The following is a 21702-nucleotide window of genomic DNA, read 5'->3' as shown; positions in this document are numbered from 1 at the left end:
TAAAAGATTGTACTTAGTTATTTCCTCAGTGGAATTTTATTTCCAAGCATGTACACCCAGTACCACAGCCTAAATTTGTTACAGTTTTGATGAAAAAATAGTTTAGTTTTAAATCTGGACTGACATTTTAAAACATTTATAATCTCAGTGCATGTTCAGAATGTTTTTCATCTTAAAATTGCCAATACATCTCCTCCATGCCCTACTCAGTTTCTGAAATTCTCTTGGTTGGGTAGTAAATTGGAATTTACTTTGGTGATGGAAATTTGCACTAGCTGAAACATTTTTCATCTAGTTTTTTTCAGTCCTCAAAATATATGTAAACTACCATTTTTCTGTATATGTTTCATAGTATATTTTCTGTTTATCTTTTTTTCATTGTTGCAGGAGTGGACAGCTTTCTCCAATATGGTATGTATGAAGAATGAATTGTATAACTAAACAATGTACAGTGGTACCTCGGGATACGAAATACCCAGGTTACGAAATTTTCGGGATACGAAAAAAATCCCATAGGGAATTATTGTTTCGGGTTACGAATGTTTTTTCGGGTTACGAAAAAACTTTTGGTGCTTTTTTCGGCTTTTTCGCACGGAATCGCGGCTTTTCCCCATTAGCGCCTATGGCAATTCGGCTTACGAAGGCTTTTCGGGTTACGAAAGCGGCCGCGGAACGAATTACTTTCGTAACCCGAGGCACCACTGTACCTTTATTTTAAAAACAGTTTTAGTCTGCCTTAAGCAAAGATTACCACTGACTTTTCTTATTTTTTTATTTGAGAAAGACTATCCTTTTCTTACTTTTTGTTCTGGTAGAAGTTTCATTCATGGTAATGTTCAAGAGATTAATTATTTGAAGGGACTAGTCATTACTACAGAAGCGCCCTAATATCTTAAACAAAAATATTTAAAGATAAATACATTATTTATATGTCTTGTTATTTATTTCATTGAAATGAGAAAGAAATGTGAATTGGCTGTAAACTTGTAATTTTTAAAAAGAAAGTATCACTAGCAGCAAATAGCTTCATATTTCAAAAGTTCATATCCCTTTCCTTCCATTTTAAGCATAAATGCAAGATCTTTGGTTAAGCATAAGCATTAGCAAAAGCTGTATATGCTAGGGATATATTTTGTTTCACAAGCAACTGTACAGCTAGTTCTGCAACCAGCACAGTTGTTTGCCCAAGTATAATTTAGTGTAACTAGTGGGGATTTTCACTCCACTTACATTAAACTGGATTTGGCCAGAGTGTCTTGAATCAACTGATTAAATGTATCAATAGTTTTGGACTACATCAAAATGTTATTTCAAACTTAAATTAGATCTCTTACCACTTCCACATTGTTACTGTTTTTCTAATGTAGTCTTAATTGTTTCATTTTTCTTGGGTTTACAAAAGCTTGGATTTGATGATAAAACCCGACATGCTGACAAAATAAAATTGAGTTGGCAATATGAAGAGGCCAAAAAGAGGTAAGTATACTTAGGTCTAATGTTAACTACTGATAACCAGTCTGTGTCAGAACCAGTAATTATGTGACACAAGTTTTAATCAGTATATGTCAAGTGTGCCTTTCATTGTAAATATGTAATAAGCCAAGTTTCTCAGATCTGATGCCCTTCAGATGTGATAGAGTTCATTGGCCATCCCAAATGGGGATAAGTGTTGCAGGCTAACACATCTGGAAGGAAGTAGTTTAGAGAAGACTGTTATAATCTATATCAAGCAACTTTTTTTGGTTTTTAATATATTAAAATCAGCACCAAGCATTAAGCAAGCTAACCCAAATTTACACAGTAAACATCAAGTGGCTTTACCTCCATCTAAAGAGCTTTGTGAGAGAACACTATTTGATAACCTCTAAAAGATGGAGCCAAAACTGGCTAACTGCTTGTCTGGAAAGGAAAGAACTGCGTGCTTGCTAAGGGAACAGGACTTGCAAACAGGCTCAGATCCTGTCGCCTGGTATAATGAAGCACTTGAGGCAGGATTAAAATAGTTGAGGGTGTATTGGTAATGAGGAGTGAAGGGGTGGGAGGCAAAGCTGTCAAGAGAGAGAGGGCAACTTTTTCTGCCAAATGTGATGGCTTTCTCTACTGCTCTCACACTGCTGCTGTATGTTCTTAGAAAAAGTTCACTATGGGCTGGAGCAGATGACCCAGAAGGAATGATTTCCAGCTACGATTGCTCTGGGACCACAGCAACCACACAGCCTGTTCCTGAAGCAGGCTGTTGCCATGGTCCCAAATGGGCCACCAGCAGGAGCAGATTAAATCCTGGCGGCCTTAGGTGGCCTCAGAGTGGCTTGTGGCCACTTCGGGGGCATGCATAGTTTAAACACCATGCCTTCAAAGTGCTTGAAAGCCACTGTATTTGGCTTGTCTGCTTTGAGCCTTAGCCAGCATTATGGACCATTATGTTGGCATAAAGCACCAACAGAATTTCAACTTCAAAAATAAAATATTAATTATCAATTGTGTGCCATTGTCATTCACCCCTTCTGCCTGACGTATTGGATTCATCAGGTGATAGCCGAGAGGGCAATTGAGTCCTGATCTCAATTACTATTGATAATTTCAAACTTATTGAATGGAGTGGTAGGTTGCCAGAAGGGGGAAATGGGATAAATCATTTGCTAGTTCCATCTAGAATAGACCCATTGAATTATTAAGAGTTTCATAACTGTGGACATAACATTTGATTTAGTGGCTCTTAGGCTCATGTTACTGTGGTTCTTAAACCATAAAAAGTGCTGTGCTTTTCTCTTGTGTTATGACAAAGTAGAATATGATAAGACCCAGGGAATGGTCTGAGATTACCTTTTGCTGGAACGGGTATGGATTTGATCAGTAATCTGGAAGAGGAAGTTCATAAAAACATGGAATATAAGTATAAAGGCTCAAGAAAATTTATCGTAGGCATACTTCCAAAATTATCACTAGAATCCATATATTTTGTAAGCTAGACCATTCCTTAATGTACTGTACTACTATTATCTGTGATTTAGAAATGTATTGTTTTCATTCTGAAGTAGTTTCCCCTAAATATGGTTTCATTATGTGCTCTTGCTCTGAAAACCTGTTAATTGTGCATTAAATATATAGTACAGTAATAGTAAAATTTGAAAACCTTAAAAGTGAAAAACACATTTGCTTCTTCCATTTATCTCTGTGGTTGCATTCTTCATTTGTCATGCATTCCTTCCCTTTAGCTTGCTGGCATTTCTGTAGGGCTTTTGTCTCCACAAAATATTTCTGTGTTCAGCTTCACTTTGCTCATGAAATATCTAGTGCAGTTGATCAGTGTGGGTGTAGGAATGTGCTGTGTTTGGTTTAAATCTACAGTTGACAAAATTAAAGTAGTGTAGCACATTAAAAGATTTGAGCAATACTTCTTGTTTAGCCAGTATAGCAAGACAGCAAAGTAAATATGTAACCATTGGAGCTTAGTAGATTCTTAATAAAATGTAAACTTGACTGTGCCTGCTTTAGGGAACTTGTTATGAATTCATGCATTATTGATTTATTGTACTTGACTGTAAACAACTCAAAGGAATCTGAAATATCAGGAGACTCTTTTTCTCAAAATGATAGGGATCAATTTTATTGTCTGTATTACATTGTAAGCTATTCTATCAGTGTGTGTCTTCTGTATTGTGCTTACCTGGGAGGTAAGTGCTAAACAAATAAATGAGTACTTATTACTACCACAGTTATTGCTTTTAAGAAAGCTCTATTGAGATGGCCTTCTTGAAACCAGACATCACTTTTGTTCATTCTCAAGTTGGATGAAAATCTAAATGTGGTTCACTTTCCATTTTGGGATGTAGCTGGAAATTTAAGTCAAATCTTTGGATCATGAGAGTTCTCTCCCCTGCATCATGTTAGCACAGGTTCATAGATAATATTCACACATTTTTAAATGGAACTCATGAGGATTGTTTTCTTAAATGGCAGATTCAAATTCATCACTGAACTTCTGTTTGTTTGTTTTCCCTGTTCAACATGTAGAAAATAAACTATCTGTAACATTTTTAGAAAATCAAGAAGTATTTTCATAAACATGGCAATATTAAAAGATAAAAGGGCCTGTTACAGATGCAACATTTGTTTTTGTAGCTCTTATAGGTAGGCCGTTTAGGAATGAAACCGAAGAACGATCGCAATTGCTGTCTTTTCTGATTGGGACCAGTCTTTATGTACAGTATAAGACTTTTTGTACATTACTTAGGTGTGTACTCTGGGAGTGCTTTTGGATCAAATCCTTGTTATTGAGAATCACGTTTTGGTACATCCGAAGTAGTGAAACACAGAAGGAGGGAGAGAGGAAGCATTTATATCTAATCTATCTGAGACCATATCATAGTAATGGCAATCTGCCTGCCATAATTTGTTTCATACAGTTGGTTTTATTCTAACTTTGTTACAGTAACATGTTCTACATAAGACTGTATTTAAATATTGCTGAAAAACTTTAGGTTTCAGGAATATTCATTTATTGAGATGGAATAGCCGCAGATTACATACATTGGCTGGACTCCAATGTATCTTTAGTAAATGGCTTATTATGATTTTTTTGTTCTACTCATGATATACAGTGGTACCCCGGGATACGAATGCGCCGCCTTACGAAATTTCCGGGTTACGAAAAAAATCAATAGGAAAAAACTGTTCCGGGTTACGAAGGTTTTTTCGGGTTACGAAAAATTTTTTTGTGCTTTTCGGCGCTATTTCGCACGAAATCGCGGCTTTTCCCCATTAGCGCCTATGGCTTTTTCGGCTTACGAAGCATTTCGGGTTACGAACGCGGCGGCGGAACGAATTATTTTAGTAACCCGGGGTACCACTGTACATAGATATAATTTTCTGTTTATTCACAATTTCTTTTAAATGAAATCTGCTAGCATGAGTAGCAAAGACTCTTGTACTCCCATTTAATGAAACAGCCTCTTCAGAAGTTTCTTTTGGGACATTTATTCTTATATGCCTTTTGCTGTACAGTTAAAAATTGTTTTTGTTCACTAAAGCATTTAATTGTATTCTTGATTTTATGTTTTGTCCTATGATTTTATGGCATTGTTTGTCATTTTGTAGATGTTTATAGCTTTATATTATTGTATATTTTTCTATATTGTATATATTATGTTTTGCAATCCTTTTCTATATTGAACTGCATTTTGCATTTTGCAGGTTCTTTCTGGGTTTTCCAGCTGTTTATAATAGATAATAGTGCATGAATTTTTTAAAATCTAGCTTATTACAAATACATTTCAAGTACTGTCACTACTAAATATTTACAACTTAGTAGAAATTTTCATTTTTCCTCTTTATTTCATTCATTCATTCTTTGTGATTCTTTCTAATTAAGGGTTTTTAGTATTCAGCAGCAGTTGGCTCTTCAGGAGCATGAATCTTGGCCAGGAATGGTGGAGGCGGACAGGGACCATCTTCAGCTCATCAAAGAGAAGGAAGCCCTTTTACAGGAACTGCAGTTGATAAGTCAACAGCAGAGACCGCCAGAAGACATTGAACGTTTAGAAGAAGAAAAACGACGCTTGGAGAATGAGATCCAGCAAGCCCGGGCCACTTCTTCTCATGGTGCTGCTGAAAGGTTTGAGAACTTCATTGATTGTACTGTTAAATGCTACAGGATTGGGATGATAAATTGTAAACTGAGGTAAACAGAGGTGATACGGTGAGATAAACTATGAAGCGTAGAAATCTTACCTTTTAAAATAATCTTTCATGTCCCTTAGAATTGTGTGTCCCGCTTCTGGTCATGCTGGCAAGTTCTCCTGGTGGGAAGAGCCCCATATCACTACAAAGAGATTTACTCTAGCCTGCTGATTATTTCATATAGTGCTTGTTTCTGTAAAGCAAGAATATGATTTTATTCTTACAGATTACTGTTACAAGAGAAAAAGAATTGTTTATTCATGCAGTTGGAGGAAGCAACTCGTTTAACTTCCTATTTATACTCCCAGTTGAAAAGGTTAGTACTTGAGAAAACCTATACTGTGTACTTATGGCCAGTCTTCATTAGAACAATCCTACGGGAGGAGGAATGAGTGAAACAGTGAATAAACCACATTTCTTAAGTCTGACAAGGCAGGCATTCTTAAGTCTGACAAGGCAGGGAATGGTGAAGTTGTGCGTTATTGTTTTCTCTGAAAGTCCTGTCTCACACAGAAACCTAAGGTGAGGAGGGAAAATGCATCTACTCTAGGCCGATACTGGTGAGGGGCTCAATCTTTGGGCTTTTTAGAGAAAGGAGAAAAACTTGAATCCAGCAGAGCTAACACTTTTAACTACACACTTAACGTCCTGTTCTAGATTTTTCTATCAGTGGTAGATCTCTTCCCCTGGAGCGTGTGTATCAGGGGAGGTGCTAGGACAAACATGCCTATTCTCCCAGCAAACATTTCTGCTCCATCATAACCTCCTCCAGACAATGGGGTTGTCTGCATGGTCCAAAAAGCCCATGTTTCCCCAGGCTTCGTGTCATCTAGTTCAGACAATACAGTCCAAAACCCCGTGGCCAGGATTGGACCCAATTCTGGTAGATTGGACACGGATCCTGTGGATTCAGCCTGATCCTGGTGATATATAATCCCTGGTTTGCCACAGAGTTTCCAGGACACTCTGCAGCAACCCCTGGTTGTTTATATGGTCCTCCATGCTCCTTACATTGCCATGTATTGCTCTAACTAAGAAGCCTCCTTCACTATGTCTGATTTGGAAGGAAGGTGCCTGGCCCTGTGGGTGCAGCCACCATTTTTGAGTCAGACACAGCAACGGGATGTGTGTGTACTCAGCTGGAGTGATGGTTTGGCAAGGTAAGGAGCGTGTGCCCTTCACAGGTCCTGGGTCATCATGGGGACAGGTGTGTAAAACACTTGCCTGTTCCCCATGCCGACACAGAGACCAACCTGGGTGAGCCTGTGTTGTCTTGGTCTATCTGCTCAGCCACAGTGAATTGAAGAATCAAACTGTCCTGGTTATTCCATGCTCTTAAACTGTGTCTTCCCCCTGTCCTAATTCTATAACTCAAATGAAGCAGGACAGACATTAAAAAAAGTTGGCAGTTACGGCTGATGGCACTGCTTTGTGGCAAATCCAGTAGTTTAAGATTATAACGTCCAAAATATGCAAAATCCCAGAAGGATGCTGAGCATCAAATAACATTGAAAGACATAAAGGTATAGAGTAGGATATGCGTCTGACCAATTTCCTAAACTCAGAGTTTAACTCTTTTTATCTTAACTGGAAATAGTTAAAGTGAAAATCAGTATTTTGTAGTGTTTTTGATATATCCATTAATTAAATTAGAAGAAATAGTATTTGTTGTTATGAACAGTTACGATGTGCAGTGAATTGCAGGCGCTGAGTCTTAGGTTGGTGTTCACTTAGTTGGTGGGCAAAGAAAGTCATCCTCTGAAGACTAATATTCTGAAGTACTGAGTTCCAAACTGAAGGTTGTATGAGACTCTTAATTCATACCAAAAATAGCCATTTGAGAGTAACAGAAAGTAGAGAAATAGAAGATTTCACAGCAGTTGAAAATAAAAGCTGTGAGAATGCACTGAATGTTTATTAGCCTGTAATACCAAATAGGTCTCAAAACTAATGTGCTCTTTATCCTACTTTTCCAATTTTGTTTTGCTCCATTTTTCATTTGAGCAAATTACTTTGCCATTACATCAAAGCTTGGAACATATGGTTTGCTCATGTCCTTCAACCCAGCATTGCAAACCATGGTTTGATCATGATTTTCAGTTATGTTTTGTAATGCAAACACGAACCATAGGTTACCATTCCAGAAGTTTGGTTGTTATAATAGCAGAAGAGTAGGAGTGCACGAAGGGACAAGGAAGCATGTGAAGCCATTACTGTTCCATATCTGAACCTTTTCATTTTGTGTAACACCAGCTATTGACATGTATTTAAAAAGGGCATTTACTCATCTTTCTTTCTTTTTTCTTGTCAGACATGCCATTTTGCTGCTCTCATTACAGTATTTGATAACATTTCTAAAGATAAATAATTTTTTTTACTTTGAAGACCTTTCTGTTGCAGCAAAGGTTTATTTACTACTTTTTAAATCCATAATTAATATATGCATATCTTTGTATTCTAGCTTGTCTGCCAGTACTTTGACAATATCCTCTGGAAGCAGTCGAGGATCACTGGCATCCAGCCGTGGATCACTGGCATCCAGTAGGGGTTCTCTTAGCTCTGTTAGTTTCACAGACATCTATGGTCTTCCTCAGTATGAAAAATCAGACAATGTGACAGAATATGGGAAGTATATGCGCTATGATCCAGTTCCAATTGATATGCATAGTAAAGATCTTCATTATCATGAATCTGTTGGACCTTCAAGTAGCAGTAAGCAAAGAAGATCTTTGGATACACCTCTGTCCTTGGCATCTCTATCATCACGATCGTCTCTGTCATCATTATCTCCTCCAAGCTCACCCCTGGACACTCCATATCTACCTGCTTCTCGGGATTCTCCTTTGGCTCAAAGGTCAGAAGGATATGAAGAAATAATGGGCACAGGTGCCTTAGAAGTTCTCCAGGCTCAGGTCTCTACTTTGGGTGAAGACAAAGCACAAGAAACAGCATCAGCTAAAGCTCTTGAATATTCTTCTACAGGCAGTGAAGGACTGCGAGAAGCAGGGATCCAGCTGACAAGTGTTCCAACCTCAGGAGGCAAGTTAAATTTACCTAAATATTTTTTCTTGTTGAATCTTGAAAACACCACAAAAATGCCTGATGTGTTTACTCGATGTGTAGATTTCAAGATGTAACTAACTCTAGAGACAGAGACATCAGTAAAAGTAATTACATTTCAGAGATGGATTGTGAAGGGTATTTTAGGTGTTTACTTCTCACAGTACAGTCAGCTATCTCTATCCATGGATTCTTTATCCATGGATTCAAGCATCTATGGCTTGAAAAAAATAAACCCCAAAAAGCAAATCTTTATTTTGCCATTTTATGTAAGGGACACCATTTTTCTATGCCATTGTATATAATGGGACGAGCATCCACAGATTATGGATTTTGGATGTCGAGGACTCTCTGTAGTAACAGCATGAAGGAGACAAAAGATTTAGCTCATTTTTAAGTGTGATTAATATGTGCTTTTTTCATTGGAGGAAAAATATCTTAATGATGGTTTTATCATTTATTCTTTCTAATGCCTAATAAAAATAAAACTAGTGCCATTAAAATCAATAGTACAGTGGGTCCTTGGTATACGCGGGGGATCCGTTCTGGCCCCCCCCCCCCGCGTATGCTCAAGCCCCATTCTGTCCAATGGCGGCGCACGTGCATGCGCGCCGCCATTGGACAGAAAAGTCCCCCTCCTCTTTCCCCCTCCCCCTCCCTCCCTCCCTCCTACCTTCCTAAACCTACCTACCTTCCCACCTTCCCTCCCTCCTTACCTGGGTCTCTCCCCCCGCCGCCACGTTCTCGCTGCTGCCGCCGCCTAGCCGCAGCAAATTCCATGTGCTGCTCTGGAGGCCAAGAGACCTCCAGGCTGCACCGGCCCTTTCATGGGGCAGTGGCGGTGAGAAGGACAAAGGTTGACCTTGTCCTCCTTGCCACCGCTGCCGCCGCCGCTGTAAAACACCCGGATGCAGCCTGGAGTCTCTTGGCCTCCAGGAGCAGCACCCAGCCATTTTGTGGCGGCGGAGGCCGAGGCCGCGAGGGAGAAAAGGCTTGGCCTCGTCCTCCTCGCGGCCTTGGCCTCCGCGCCGCAAAATGGCGAGTGCGCTCCTGGAGCCAAGAGGCCTCCAAGCTGCACCCAGCCCTTTAACAGCGGCGGTGGCGAGGAGGGCAAAGCCTGGCCCTGTCCTCCTTGCGCCGCCGCTGAAGAAGAGCCGGTGTGAGCCTGGAGGCCCCTTGGCCTCCAGGAGCAGCACCTGGCCATTTTGTGGCGGTGGAGGCCGAGGCCGCGAGGGAGAAGAGGCTTGGCCTCGTCCTCCTCACCCTTGGCCTCCGCCACCGCAAAATGGCCGGGTGCTGCTCCTGGAGACCATGAGAGACCTCCAGGCTGCACCGGGCCTTTTACAGCGGGGCGGCAGTGGCGGTGAGGAGGACGAGGTCAACCTTCGTCCTCCTCGCCGGCCTGCCACCATGAAGGGCCGGGTGCAGCATGGAGGTCTCTTGGCCTCCAGGAGCAGCACCCGGATTTTGTTGCGGCGGCGGTGGCAGCAGCAAGAATGCGGCGGTGGTGGCGCGGCGACCCAAGTAAGGAGGGAGGGAGGGTGGGAGGGAGGGAAGGTAGGTACGTTATAGGTAGGTAGGTAGGTGGGTGGGTGGGAGGGAGGGAGGGAAGTTAGGAAGAAGGGGGAAAAGAGGAGGGGAGGAGGGGGACTTTGTTCCCAATGGTGGCGCGCGTGCACGCGTGCCGCCATTGGGAACAACTTCCAGGTTTGCCATGCGCGTATGCCCAAATCCGCGCATGGCAAATCCGTGTATAAGGAGGGCCGACTGTATAAGATAATTGGAGGTAATTTCTCCCTCATTCTGAGTACTTGCAGTAAGTTTTTCATGTGATAAACTTTGGAGCCAATTTTCCCACATCTTACATCTGACATGTCAACGTGTTGTTCTTATGTCTTGTGATGGCCAGTTTTATCTCTTAATCTCTTTTGTGCAACTGGATTATTTCTTATCATCGCCATTTTTCCATCTATACCTTACCCCTTACATTGGGCAACTATATCTGTAACTACTGTACTGTTGTTCTTCTCATCCTGATTTTCCTGTCCTCTATAAAATCTGAAACCTATATTTTTCTAGCCTTTCCCCACTAATTACCCCCCCCCCATATGCCACATTTCATATACGTATGAATTGGATACAGCACTTCCATGATTATTAATGAATTCCACATCTTCAAAATCAAGAATGTGTTTATGGATACATTTATAGTCATTATTAGATCTCACAGTTTATTTTCCCTTGGTTAAATGAAAATACCCTTAACTTTATTATGGCCTGTTACAGACTGCCAAAATAAAGCTGCTTCGGGTCTCTTTGGAGGTATGCTATTTAAATGATGCATGGGTCCTAACAGTCCGGAGGTCGCACCAAAGCCACACTCCATTCCTAAGCACTGGAGTGCAGCTTTGCTGCAGCTTCCAGATTCCAGATTCTTAGGGTGCATGCATCATTTAAACAGCATACCTCCAAAGAGACCCGAAGTAGCTTTATTTTGGCAGTCTGTAACAGGCCTATATTTCTCTTTTTGGCACAATTATGTTTTTCATTTTCCTCTTCTACCCTACTTCCCGTTTAATTGCGGCTTAATTGATATCATGTATAGGTCTTTTTTAATATCATATTTTTAATATCATATTTCACAACTTTACCAGAACTTGGCAAACCAACCGCCCTTGATCTGTTTTCTAATTGATTATAAAACATTTTATTAAATTAAAAATATATATTTTTTACATTTGAACTTTGAAAATTAAATTAAGTGATATCCCTTCTGCATCTTTTAAAAAAAGTGATCTTGGGTCATTTAAATGAATGTAAGTAGAACATTGGTCAGAACTCTGGATGACCTGCAGTGGGTTATTAAGGATTTCTGACAACCACTTGTATAACAGCTTTAGAAACAGTATCCCTTCATCCTATTTGCCTTCTCCCATATAATCCACCCTGCACTCTTCGTTCATCTGGGAAGAATCTGCTGCAACCTAAGAGGACTAGACTTTCAGCAGTAACCCAGAGATCTTTTTCATCAGCCGCTCCTAGGCACTGGAACGACCTGCCTGACTAGATCTGACATATTACCACTTTGGAAACCTTTAAGAAGGCCATTAAGACGGATCTCTTCTGGCAGGCCTTTCCAGACTAGAACTCCCCCGCTGACCTGCCTCCCCCTCTCTCACTTTCTCCCTTACCCTCCATCCTTATTTTTACCCTAACCCAGATTCCGCTTGGAATTTTTTATCTCATTGTAGTATATGTATATTAATGTTTTTAACTTTCTTTGGTTTAATTCTTTTTTAGAGTTTGATCATGTTTTTATGTTTGGGGGGAGGATTGAGGATCTTGAAATTTTAATGCATCTCTTTTTAACTGTATGTTTTATACTGTTGTAATCCACTTGGGATTCCCTGAGATTCAGCGGAATATAAATTATTATTATTATTATTATTATTATTATTATTATTATTATTATTCTAAAATCGGCTGCCATAATGGAAAGACAGCATAGAATAAAAACCCAGGAGTGTGTGTGTGTGTTGTGTATTTGGATGCAAAATTATGAGCTGAAATGTGATAGGAAGCACATATTTTTCTGCTGAGCATGTCCTCAGATTCACTATTTTAACCTATTTCGATGAATACGCATTTCGCTATTTCTGAGTCATTCTTTCTGCCTCTTCTTCTGTTTCAAAGACATTGATCTAAACTTTCCACCCAGTATCACATATGTTTTCTTCAGTTGCAAAGCTTTCAGGTCATTCTGAAGTATTTGTTTCTTTTTAACAAAAATAGGAATTTGGCAATTGATGTCATTGTTTACTTAAAATATTCTTGTATTTTGTTTCTCATGTGGCACAACAGAAAAAATTGCTGTAAGTGAACCTAGAATTTCTTGTTGTGGTGGGTTTTTTCTTCCTGCTTGTAAGCCCTGTGTGTGTGTAGTTTTTTGTCTGTTTGTTCTGTTACTGCGTGCATGTTGAAAGGACAGAATGTGTGCTTCATTTGTTTCATTCAATTTTCCATATGTTTAACTGTTACAGCCCATTCTTGTTGCTGCAATGTTAACCAGTGTCGTAGTGGTCAATTCTGAAATGAAGGAGCATATCATAACTTCCATCACAGACACCTCCCAAGGATAGTCCAAATACTGTATATAGGCAACTGTGTTGGATAAAGAGCAGGACTGTATAGTATAGTTCACAGTTTATTAGGATTTGTTGAAAAAATATGAGTGTTTTGTTCCTCCCACATTTCTTCTTCACTATACCGCTGGTGTTAACTGAATACTGTTTGCTCAGTATTTGGTGTTGACTATCTTAAGGTTATGTTGGAAGCTTCATTTGCTCTCCTAATGTGTCTGTTAAGATGTGGATGATGATTTATTAGTTTGTCGCAGCATTTTTTAAAATAAAAAAAAATCACTGGAAGGTTTAAAAATGTCACAAAAATTTTTAAAGCTAAAAACAGCACAATTGAAAAACACTCATAGATGTCAACACCTTCTCATACTTTTCAGTGAATTCACCTCTGAGTAACCAGAATGATTCGTCTTGATACCACTTTTCCTTCTGCTAACTAGTTTGTCAGAATTTAATGACAGTTCAGATAAATCATAGTATGCAAAATGGCAAAACTGGTTGTGATGTACTTAATAAGTACAGTACTTCACTCCACTACTAACATCAGTTAGTAAGGTTCTTTTATTAATTAATTTATTATGTATTTGTTGATCAATTCTCAAAAATAAGGAAATACAACATTCAATTTTTGCTTTTATTGCAAAAAATTACTTTGGGGGAAATATTCTGACTTTTTTTGTTTGCCTGCTGCATGAAGGTTTTTTTTTTTTTTAATTTCAAGTTATGTTCCTGGTGATATTTTGTAAAAGGCATGCTCCACTAGAACCTACTTTAATATTTGCGACAGTCACTGCTTACTTGCCTTGCAAGCATTCAGCAATATAATAAGTTGAAATGTGTGTAACATGTTTGTGTTTTGTAATGCTTCCATGTTGCATCTTGATTCTTCCCCCCCCCCCCCAAACAATTCTTTAACATCCCCAAGATGCAGTGGCTTGTAGAATGGAGCCTATTAACCTTCCCTGCTCTGATGGATATACAGTCATGTTTTTATTCCCTAGCTGTCATGTTACATTATGGAAAAAAAAAAGAATTTAGAGGTATAGGTTTCTTCATCTTATTAATCTCCATAATTCTGTGTATAGTTGCTTGATAGCAGAGCCTACTGAATGAAGTAGGGTTAAATAAGTATAGAGTGCATATTAATATTGTTGTTGTCATTGTTATTTTTTACTACTAAATTTATATTCCACCTTTCACCCAAAATTATGTTCAGGGAATTTAACAATAACATTAATAACAAACTTAAAAATAAAAATCAATGACGTGAGAGTGAGGACCCAGCACAATCAGCGTAGGACTAGCACAAGACAGCTAACAAAGGGCTTAAACAGACAGCCCGGTAAAGCTGGCTTCTCGCTGGCTTGGGGGCATGGCATTTAGACACACCACACACCCGGATCACCCAGAAGCCATGCCAGCAATTACACACTGGCTTGGCGAGTAATTGCTGGGCAACTTGGGGATTGTGGCATTTAGATGCCATTCACCCTGGAGCCGGCAAAAAGCTGGCTCTAGAGACAAAGGGATGGCTTTCCCCCCCTCTTATTTGGGGTAGAAGTTGGCTGGATTGGGGCTGTGCAACTGCGGCCCTGATCCAGCCTAAATGGGGCAGCTCCAAGCCACCCCAGGCCAGAGCCGTCTGATTCGGCCCTAACTCTTCTGCAGGCTTATCAAGTGGGCCTCTGCAGATGAGAAGATTGTCAAGAGGTCTCTCTGCAAGATCTTAACAGCTCAACAAGTTCATAGCACATTAGATGGACCTTTAGATAACCAAGACCTTAACGGTCCACTGCTTGGCTGGAGATCATTTGAAGTACATCTCAGCAACCTTGAGATTGTGATGTTTTATGTGTACCATATGTTTCTGCTGTTTTATGGATTAATGTTAAATGCTTTTATTAGAATGTATTCCAAACCAAAATAAATAGATGACTCAATTTAAATCCTTTGATTTTAGTGGTAAATAAATTCCAACCCAGTCCTGATGTATTTATTAAATATGCATGACAGTATATTGCAGGCTTTTTGCAGTATAATGATTTGTGTCCACAGAACTTCCAGCTAAATAAGGTTTATACCCCTCAGGTATCTAAAATACTAATTAATACAGGATTAGCTGGATAAAGAGAGCCAGCGTGGTGTAATGTCTGAGGTGTTGGACGATGACCTTGGAGACTCTGGAGACCAGAGTCCCCATTCAGCCATGGAAACCCACTGGGTGACCTTGAGCAAGTTACATTCTCTCTGCCTCAGAGGAAGGCAAAGGCAAATCTTCTCTGAACCAACGTTGATAAGAAAAATAGGATTGCCTTAGGGTCACCATGAGTCAGAAATGACCTGAAGGCATACAACAACAGCAACAGGCTGAATAAAGCAAAGTGATATAGTTAAAATGCTTTAGTTGAAGAACTTTGCTTTATTGAAGCACATTGACTTGCAAAAGACACATATTCATTGGTACAATCCACTGATATTTACAACAACAACTGATATGGTTTTACTGCCATATTGTAAATATCAGTGGATTGTACCAATTTAAATAGTAAATGTATAGTCTTCTAAACATTGGCCTGTGTCTAATTGCTAGCCTGAACTAGACTAAACCCATTGAACCAAAGGGATTTACATAAATTATTAACTTAACATTCAGCTAATTGGTTCAAATGTCTCCTCTGGTTAGGTCTAGCTACTGGAGTTAAGTCATATTAACTTCCAGCAATATCATTTATTTGCTCTTTCTTCAACTTGTAACAGATTGCACAAATAGAAGTGTGTTTGTTGGGTTGTGAAAGAAGCAAGTTGCACTCTGTAGGGAAAAATAAGAATGTAGTCAACTCTGATGAAGTCATTTGGGCTTTAAAGTGTTGTATTTGAGTTGATTCAGGCTAAGCAATGTCTATTTTGGTTTTTTTCCCCCTGTGGAAGGGGCAGTATCTTAAAATTTGGATATAACCACTGTGTGCTTGAGCTTACATTTGTCTTGACTAGTTCTATGAGAGTTCACTTTTTTTGTGAATGGATGCAAAAACCTTTGGTATGACCACGTCTTTTTTATTTTCCTATGTTATAGCTGTGACCCTACGAGAAGACAGTGCTAGAAGGTCAGAGAGGAGAGCCAGGCGAGTCTCAGCATGTCTGTCCAATTATTCACTGGCTAGTGACAGTGGCGTGTTTGAAGCTTTAACCAAAAGGTCAGGTTGTATAAATGTGTTGTAAGTTGGAACTGTATTTAATATCCTTACCTTAAAAGCAGCAAAACACTTGGTAAAGGTCTTATTTATATCTGCTGCACAATATGACTAATACATGCTTTACCAGACGGGAGTTTTATCTGGTTCTGTATTTGGTTGCTAGTTGACTACAGCACTACAGCTTCCCCTCCCCAATTCCAACCCCCTCCTCCCAATAACTTGATTAATAACAGCTGTAAGTCTTTGACTTCTCTATGCTATTTCACATTCCTCTCTAACTTTGTAATTTTATTTTTTAATTTGAATTTTAAAAAGCAGAAAATAATGAGTGAGAATGAGAAAAATAATGAAAGAAAATATAATAATAATAATAATAATATACTAATAATATTTATTTATTTATACTCCGCTCTTCAACCAAAAGACTATCAGAGCGGCTTACAAATTGTTATTTAGACATTTCCCTGCCCTCAGGCTTACAATCTAGAGAGACAAGACACAAAAGGAGAAGAGAATGGCAAGTGGGGAAGGGGAAAAGTCCAGCAGATCTTCCCTCCCTCTGATGTCTGGACACAGCAGATGGACTGGAGGGAGGGCCCTTCTTCTTCCTCTGGTTAGGTGGTGGGGAAGGCTCTTCACTCCCTCTGGGGCCTGGACTGTGGCAGATGGACTGAAGGGAGAGTTTTTCTTCTTCAGGCTAGGCCTGATGGTGTTGGGCCTGCCTTTTCAATCCCTCCCAAGCCAGAATAGGGTATCTGGAGCCTTTATTGCAGTAGACGAGCAATGAAATTACAAAACTACAAATGTGTGCAGTTTTTCATTTACAGGCAAGTCCTAATGGCAGGAGTGCTATTGATTTTAATGCAAAGTTTGTTTTCCACTGGGAGCATTGGGATGTAGGGGTGAAACAGATGGTCAAAATAAAAAGGTTTCTGGCCAGCTTTGAGGCAGGGAATTTAGATGACTCATTGAAGCCAGCTGAGAACCTCACCTAAAAAGGAGCTGAATTTTCCACTTCTTCCCAGAAAATGTGCACCTTCGCATATCGGAATGCACTGATGCTAGGCCAGCTTTAAAAGGGCACTCTTTCTAAATCCTAACCCTAATTGTGCATATAAATACCCCAACTCAGAAGCACATTTAAAAGGGACAGAGCTGCCATACCTAAGTGTTGGGGGTAGCAGTGCCCAAAAGAGAAACCATGACATCTCTCATGGAAATGAGTACAACATACACAAAACAGACAGTCATACAGGGGGTATGTGGGAAAGGGGTGTGTGAAGGGGGGCATGATTGTACATTGCTGGCATCTGCATGGGCACACCTCTGTTCTGATGCCCTGTCCTGGTGAAGCACTGCATGTGTGAATGTGTGCAGGTTCACAGGGATGGCCATGCATTCGGATGGCAGTCGCTGTCGCTGGCAGTTTACTCCTGTGAAGGTGCACAGGGACTGTGGAGGGAACAGTAAAAAAAAAAGTACCCAGTGGCATGGCTTGAAGCTGCACCATGCAGTAATGACATGTACATTCCAGCTGCCTTAGGAGCAGGCAGTGCAGTTTGTGGAGTTTCAGTGCGGCTTCAGAAAAGGCAGCTTCAAGCCATTTTTTCCTACCCATCTATTTTGCCCCTTAAATCTCTTGCAAGTGATTTTTGTGAGTGCTTTGCAGTGGAGAACAGCATGTGACATAGTGTTTTGAGCCTTGCTTTGCATACAAATCAGAGTTTAACAAATAGTTAAAAGATATAGAATCTAGAGGGGAAATAGTGTACTTTCTTGGGGGGAAATGGTTGTGCAAGTATTTTACAAACTGAAGAAAATAGCTAGATTTTAGATCAGTTTTCATGCACAACGTTCTTTTACTAGGCTATAAACAACTTTTCCGCGAACAGGAAAGGCTTTACTTGAGCAAGGACATGCTTGGATCCATGCCCATATCACACCTGCAAATTCAGTTATCAAAGGGAAATGTGCTACAGGATGCTATAGCAGAGATTGATGCAATATATCACACCCACCCATTTACTAGCCTCAAAAGGCTCTACCAAGAATAGGAATAGTCTAGATTGGTAACACAGGAAGCTGCCTTATATCAGGTCAAATATTTACTACTTTCATCTCAGTCTTGTTTACACTGACTGGTCATAGCTCTTCATTTAGTGATAGCAGCTCTTCAGAGTGTCAGAGGCATATAGAAATTTTTCAGTGTGCATACACTGAACACATTTATGGAGAATAGCAACATGATGTAATGTTTACCTGTTTGGAGCTATGTGCTAGCATGTTTTTCTAACAAATCTGTGGATAATATTTACTGACATGCTATAGAGTTCAACAGCTTCTTGAAATTCAAATATCATTTTTAAGCAAAATTTAACATCTATTGTAAGTAGCAGTCCACCAAGAGACAACTGAAGTGGATATTTTTCACACTGGATAGTTCATAGTATTTATTACAGTAAAACTTCCTATTACTAAGAGGTTTGATATTATTGTTGTTGTTGTTATAACTTACTGTCCTTACCATATAGGAATGAGGATGTGGAAGAATCACTTTACACTGATACTGTCAGCAGTGAAGAGCCAAAAATGCAAGTTGGATTCCTGTGAGTATTCTTCCCTTTCACGATTAACATTAATTGCTCGTTACTGCTTGAGAAATTTTTAACTATTGGGAATACTGATAACTACTGGACTTAGATTAGCATGTTATGGAACAGAAATCATAATGGTGTAGAGAAATTTAAAGACTCCTGGTAGAATACTACATTAAAGTGGTTGTCTGTAAAGCATCCACAGTGATTAATTGTAGGTATGACACATAAATAGCCTGTCACATTCAGGTAAAAGGGGCACATTCTATTAATGCTTCTTTTTAAGAGGCCTAATTCATTGACCCCAGAGTTTGAGAAGGTATCAGAAAAGCATAAAACCCATTCCTAAGGCGGGATACAGACGGGCAGGGGAAGACGTCTTGAAGGTGTATTCTGCTGAATACGGAGCCTCCAGACCGCCCGCCCCGGGGCGTGGCTAAGGTGTATGGGGCTTCCACATGGGGGGCAGTGAAGATGCCTCACCTGGGGCCGTTTCTGACCCACAGTTTCCATACCACCGCCTCACAGGACGCTGCAAAGAGAGAGGCAGCTTCCGCAAGGGCAGCCAAAAACGCGGCTTTTTTTTCTTTTGCCAGCTGGTGGATGCGCAGCTGCGCAGCTGCGGCGCTCAGCACCGGCGGCAGAAAGCATATGTGCACATTTAAAGCACCCAGGCCCCTTTAAACTTTTCCCCCCGCCCTGCCCAAGAACAATGGTGGTCTCCTGCCAGCTGGTGATCAGCTGGTGTTGGCATCCTTGTCCACTTGCACGTTGCTAGTGTCACCAGCATCATGGATGCCTCCTCTCCTTTGGTCCCTGCGCTCTTGCTGAATCTGCAATGCACAGCCACAGCTGTCGCCACTGCCACCGCTGTCCCCTTGCCATCCCCCATCACCTCCCTTGTACATATGTAAATATTTAAAGTTTTAGCGTTTTTTTATTGTTAGGTGAAAATGGCACAGGAATGTGTGTAGGGGTTCACTTTAAATTCCAAACTTTCCACAATTCTAGCAGCGCATGCATACATGTTGCTCTAGGGTTAGGGTTAGGGTTAGGGTTACGAGCATTAAAATAGAGTGCAGCTGTGCTGCAGCTTCCACATCTGCATGGCATCTGACGCTCTAATTAGAGCCTCAGTGCAAACTGCGCATGTTCCAGGACCCCGACTCATTATGCAACGCAGCTTTTAAATGGGCAACTTAAATTAGCGGCGTAGCAATTCTGGCGTACCGGTGCAGCAGCTTATAGACGGAGCTGTGCAGTTGCGCAGCATATAGAAAAGAAGCGGGGAAAGCAGCACCTTTTTAATGCCGCTTCTTCCCGCTTGGGGCATGCGGGCATTCAGGTAAGGGCCGTCTGAAGGCTATACCTTCATGACGTCATGAACACACCCCTTTTTGCCCGTCTGTATCCCGCCTAAGTTTCTCCCAATAAGGCTGAGTTCTCCCTTTTCAGCCCACTTGTTTCAATGGGAAGAACAATGTGTGTGTGTGTGTGTGTGTGTGTGTGTGTAAAGAAACACTCAAAAAGAACCAGTAATTCATTCTATCTATCTATCTATCTATCTATCTATCTATCATGAATTACTGGTTCTTTTTTATTTTTAAGATCCACGTAGTTGTGATAGCTTGATTTCAACAATATGATAGCTTATAACTTTATTATTATTAGCCATTTAAAGATATTAAAAATTAGCTATAAAATAGATAGTATTCATGAAATCATCACTTTCTTCAGCCTATCCATCTTAAAAAATGCTTTTGGGGGCTCTGAAAGAATTTTTTATAAATCAGTTCAAAGATTCTGATCCAGGGTTCTAAGTGTTTCATCACTGTAGCTCCTATTCCCTGATTCAGGTTTTCAGTTAATTGAACTACTTTTCTTTCAGACATGACAGTGGAAGTGATTGTCTTCTGGTCCATGTGTTGCAGCTAAAGAATTTTTCTGGATTTCCTGTGAAAGAGGGCTGTAAAATGTAAGCTGAAATACATTCATTAGTCTCATGATTGCTTTTCATTGCTTCAGATGACAATATCAGACACATCTATCCTATTTTGCTTTGCAGTTTTTCATAGTTCATCACTTTTTGTAAAAATGTTAGAAAAAGTTATATAAATAAAAAGACCTTAAATAATGGTGTGTGTGTGTGTTTAAAGCATTTACACTATGTTTCATATTTCTTGATTCAGTGTCAGCCATTTAAAGCAGTCCATAGTGGTCATTTTTGTCTTTGACATGACAGTTGTCTAATGGGTATTCTGGGAAGCAGCAATGAAAATTATAGATTTGGCCTTTTTCAAAGTGAAGTTTGCCATGATGGCTTTTTGTTTGTTTGTTTGTTTTTCCCATTTTTTCAGACATGTGAGAATATACTTACCATCTCTTGATTTGGGTACCTCAACCACATACTGTTCTAGAGCTTTGGAATTCCAGACTCCCTTAATATTTAATGAAGTCTTCCAGATCCCTGTGCATTCAAGTATCTTGAAATTAAAATCTTTGCATCTTTATATCTGTTCAGTTGGCCAACACCAGCAAGAAGAATTGTTGGTAAGGGATGTTGTTTTGTAAAATTATTATATTAGAAGTTCCTTTATATTGAAAATAAAAGAAGCGATTACCAGATTTCTCATATGTTGAAAGGTAATTGAAATTTAATTCAACTGTCAGTATTATTTTAAAACACAGAGGGCCATGTATTGTCCATCTGTTTAAACAGAGCCCCAGGGAATATTATTTCCTGAAATACATTAAAGCAAATGTTTTGAGTATTTTCTAGCCTTTATTTAAAACTTGCACAAATAAAATACATATTTTTAGGGTCTTGTTCTGCAAAGTATATTAATACTATCTTCAGTAAAAAAAAAATCACAGTTGTTGCATACCATTCAAATAAGAAACAATTATTCCCATACCATTCCAGTGAAAGAGCCCTGGCTGGTGTATTGGCAAGAAACACATAACTTATAAAAATGAAATTACTAAGTGTCTCTGCTGAAAGATAATAGAAAGTATCGAAAACATTTTTAGAATTTT

At 39.7% G+C, this 21702-nt stretch overlaps 1 protein-coding gene across 2 annotated transcripts in view; it reads left to right on the top strand.

The window, feature by feature from the left end:
• LOC121925521 (protein WWC3-like) overlaps window positions 1–21702 on the top strand; it is a 529629-nt gene that overhangs the window by 44257 nt on the left and 463670 nt on the right. Inside the window, exons 8-16 of one of the 2 annotated variants that reach the window (XM_042457755.1) lie at window positions 388–411; window positions 1403–1476; window positions 5372–5614; window positions 5906–5995; window positions 8141–8718; window positions 15952–16000; window positions 18604–18678; window positions 20555–20641; window positions 21024–21216. In XM_042457755.1, the coding sequence (XP_042313689.1) occupies window positions 388–411; window positions 1403–1476; window positions 5372–5614; window positions 5906–5995; window positions 8141–8718; window positions 15952–16000; window positions 18604–18678; window positions 20555–20641; window positions 21024–21216 (1413 nt within the window). Of the gene's footprint in view, window positions 1–387; window positions 412–1402; window positions 1477–5371; window positions 5615–5905; window positions 5996–8140; window positions 8719–15951; window positions 16073–18603; window positions 18679–20554; window positions 20642–21023; window positions 21217–21702 lie in introns of both variants that reach the window. The other variant, XM_042457754.1, reaches the window with a different exon arrangement.

The sequence above is a fragment of the Sceloporus undulatus genome, chromosome 3 (assembly GCF_019175285.1).
Source record: "Sceloporus undulatus isolate JIND9_A2432 ecotype Alabama chromosome 3, SceUnd_v1.1, whole genome shotgun sequence".
Taxonomy (NCBI): domain Eukaryota; kingdom Metazoa; phylum Chordata; class Lepidosauria; order Squamata; family Phrynosomatidae; genus Sceloporus; species Sceloporus undulatus.
This window is presented reverse-complemented; position numbering and strand designations above follow the sequence as displayed.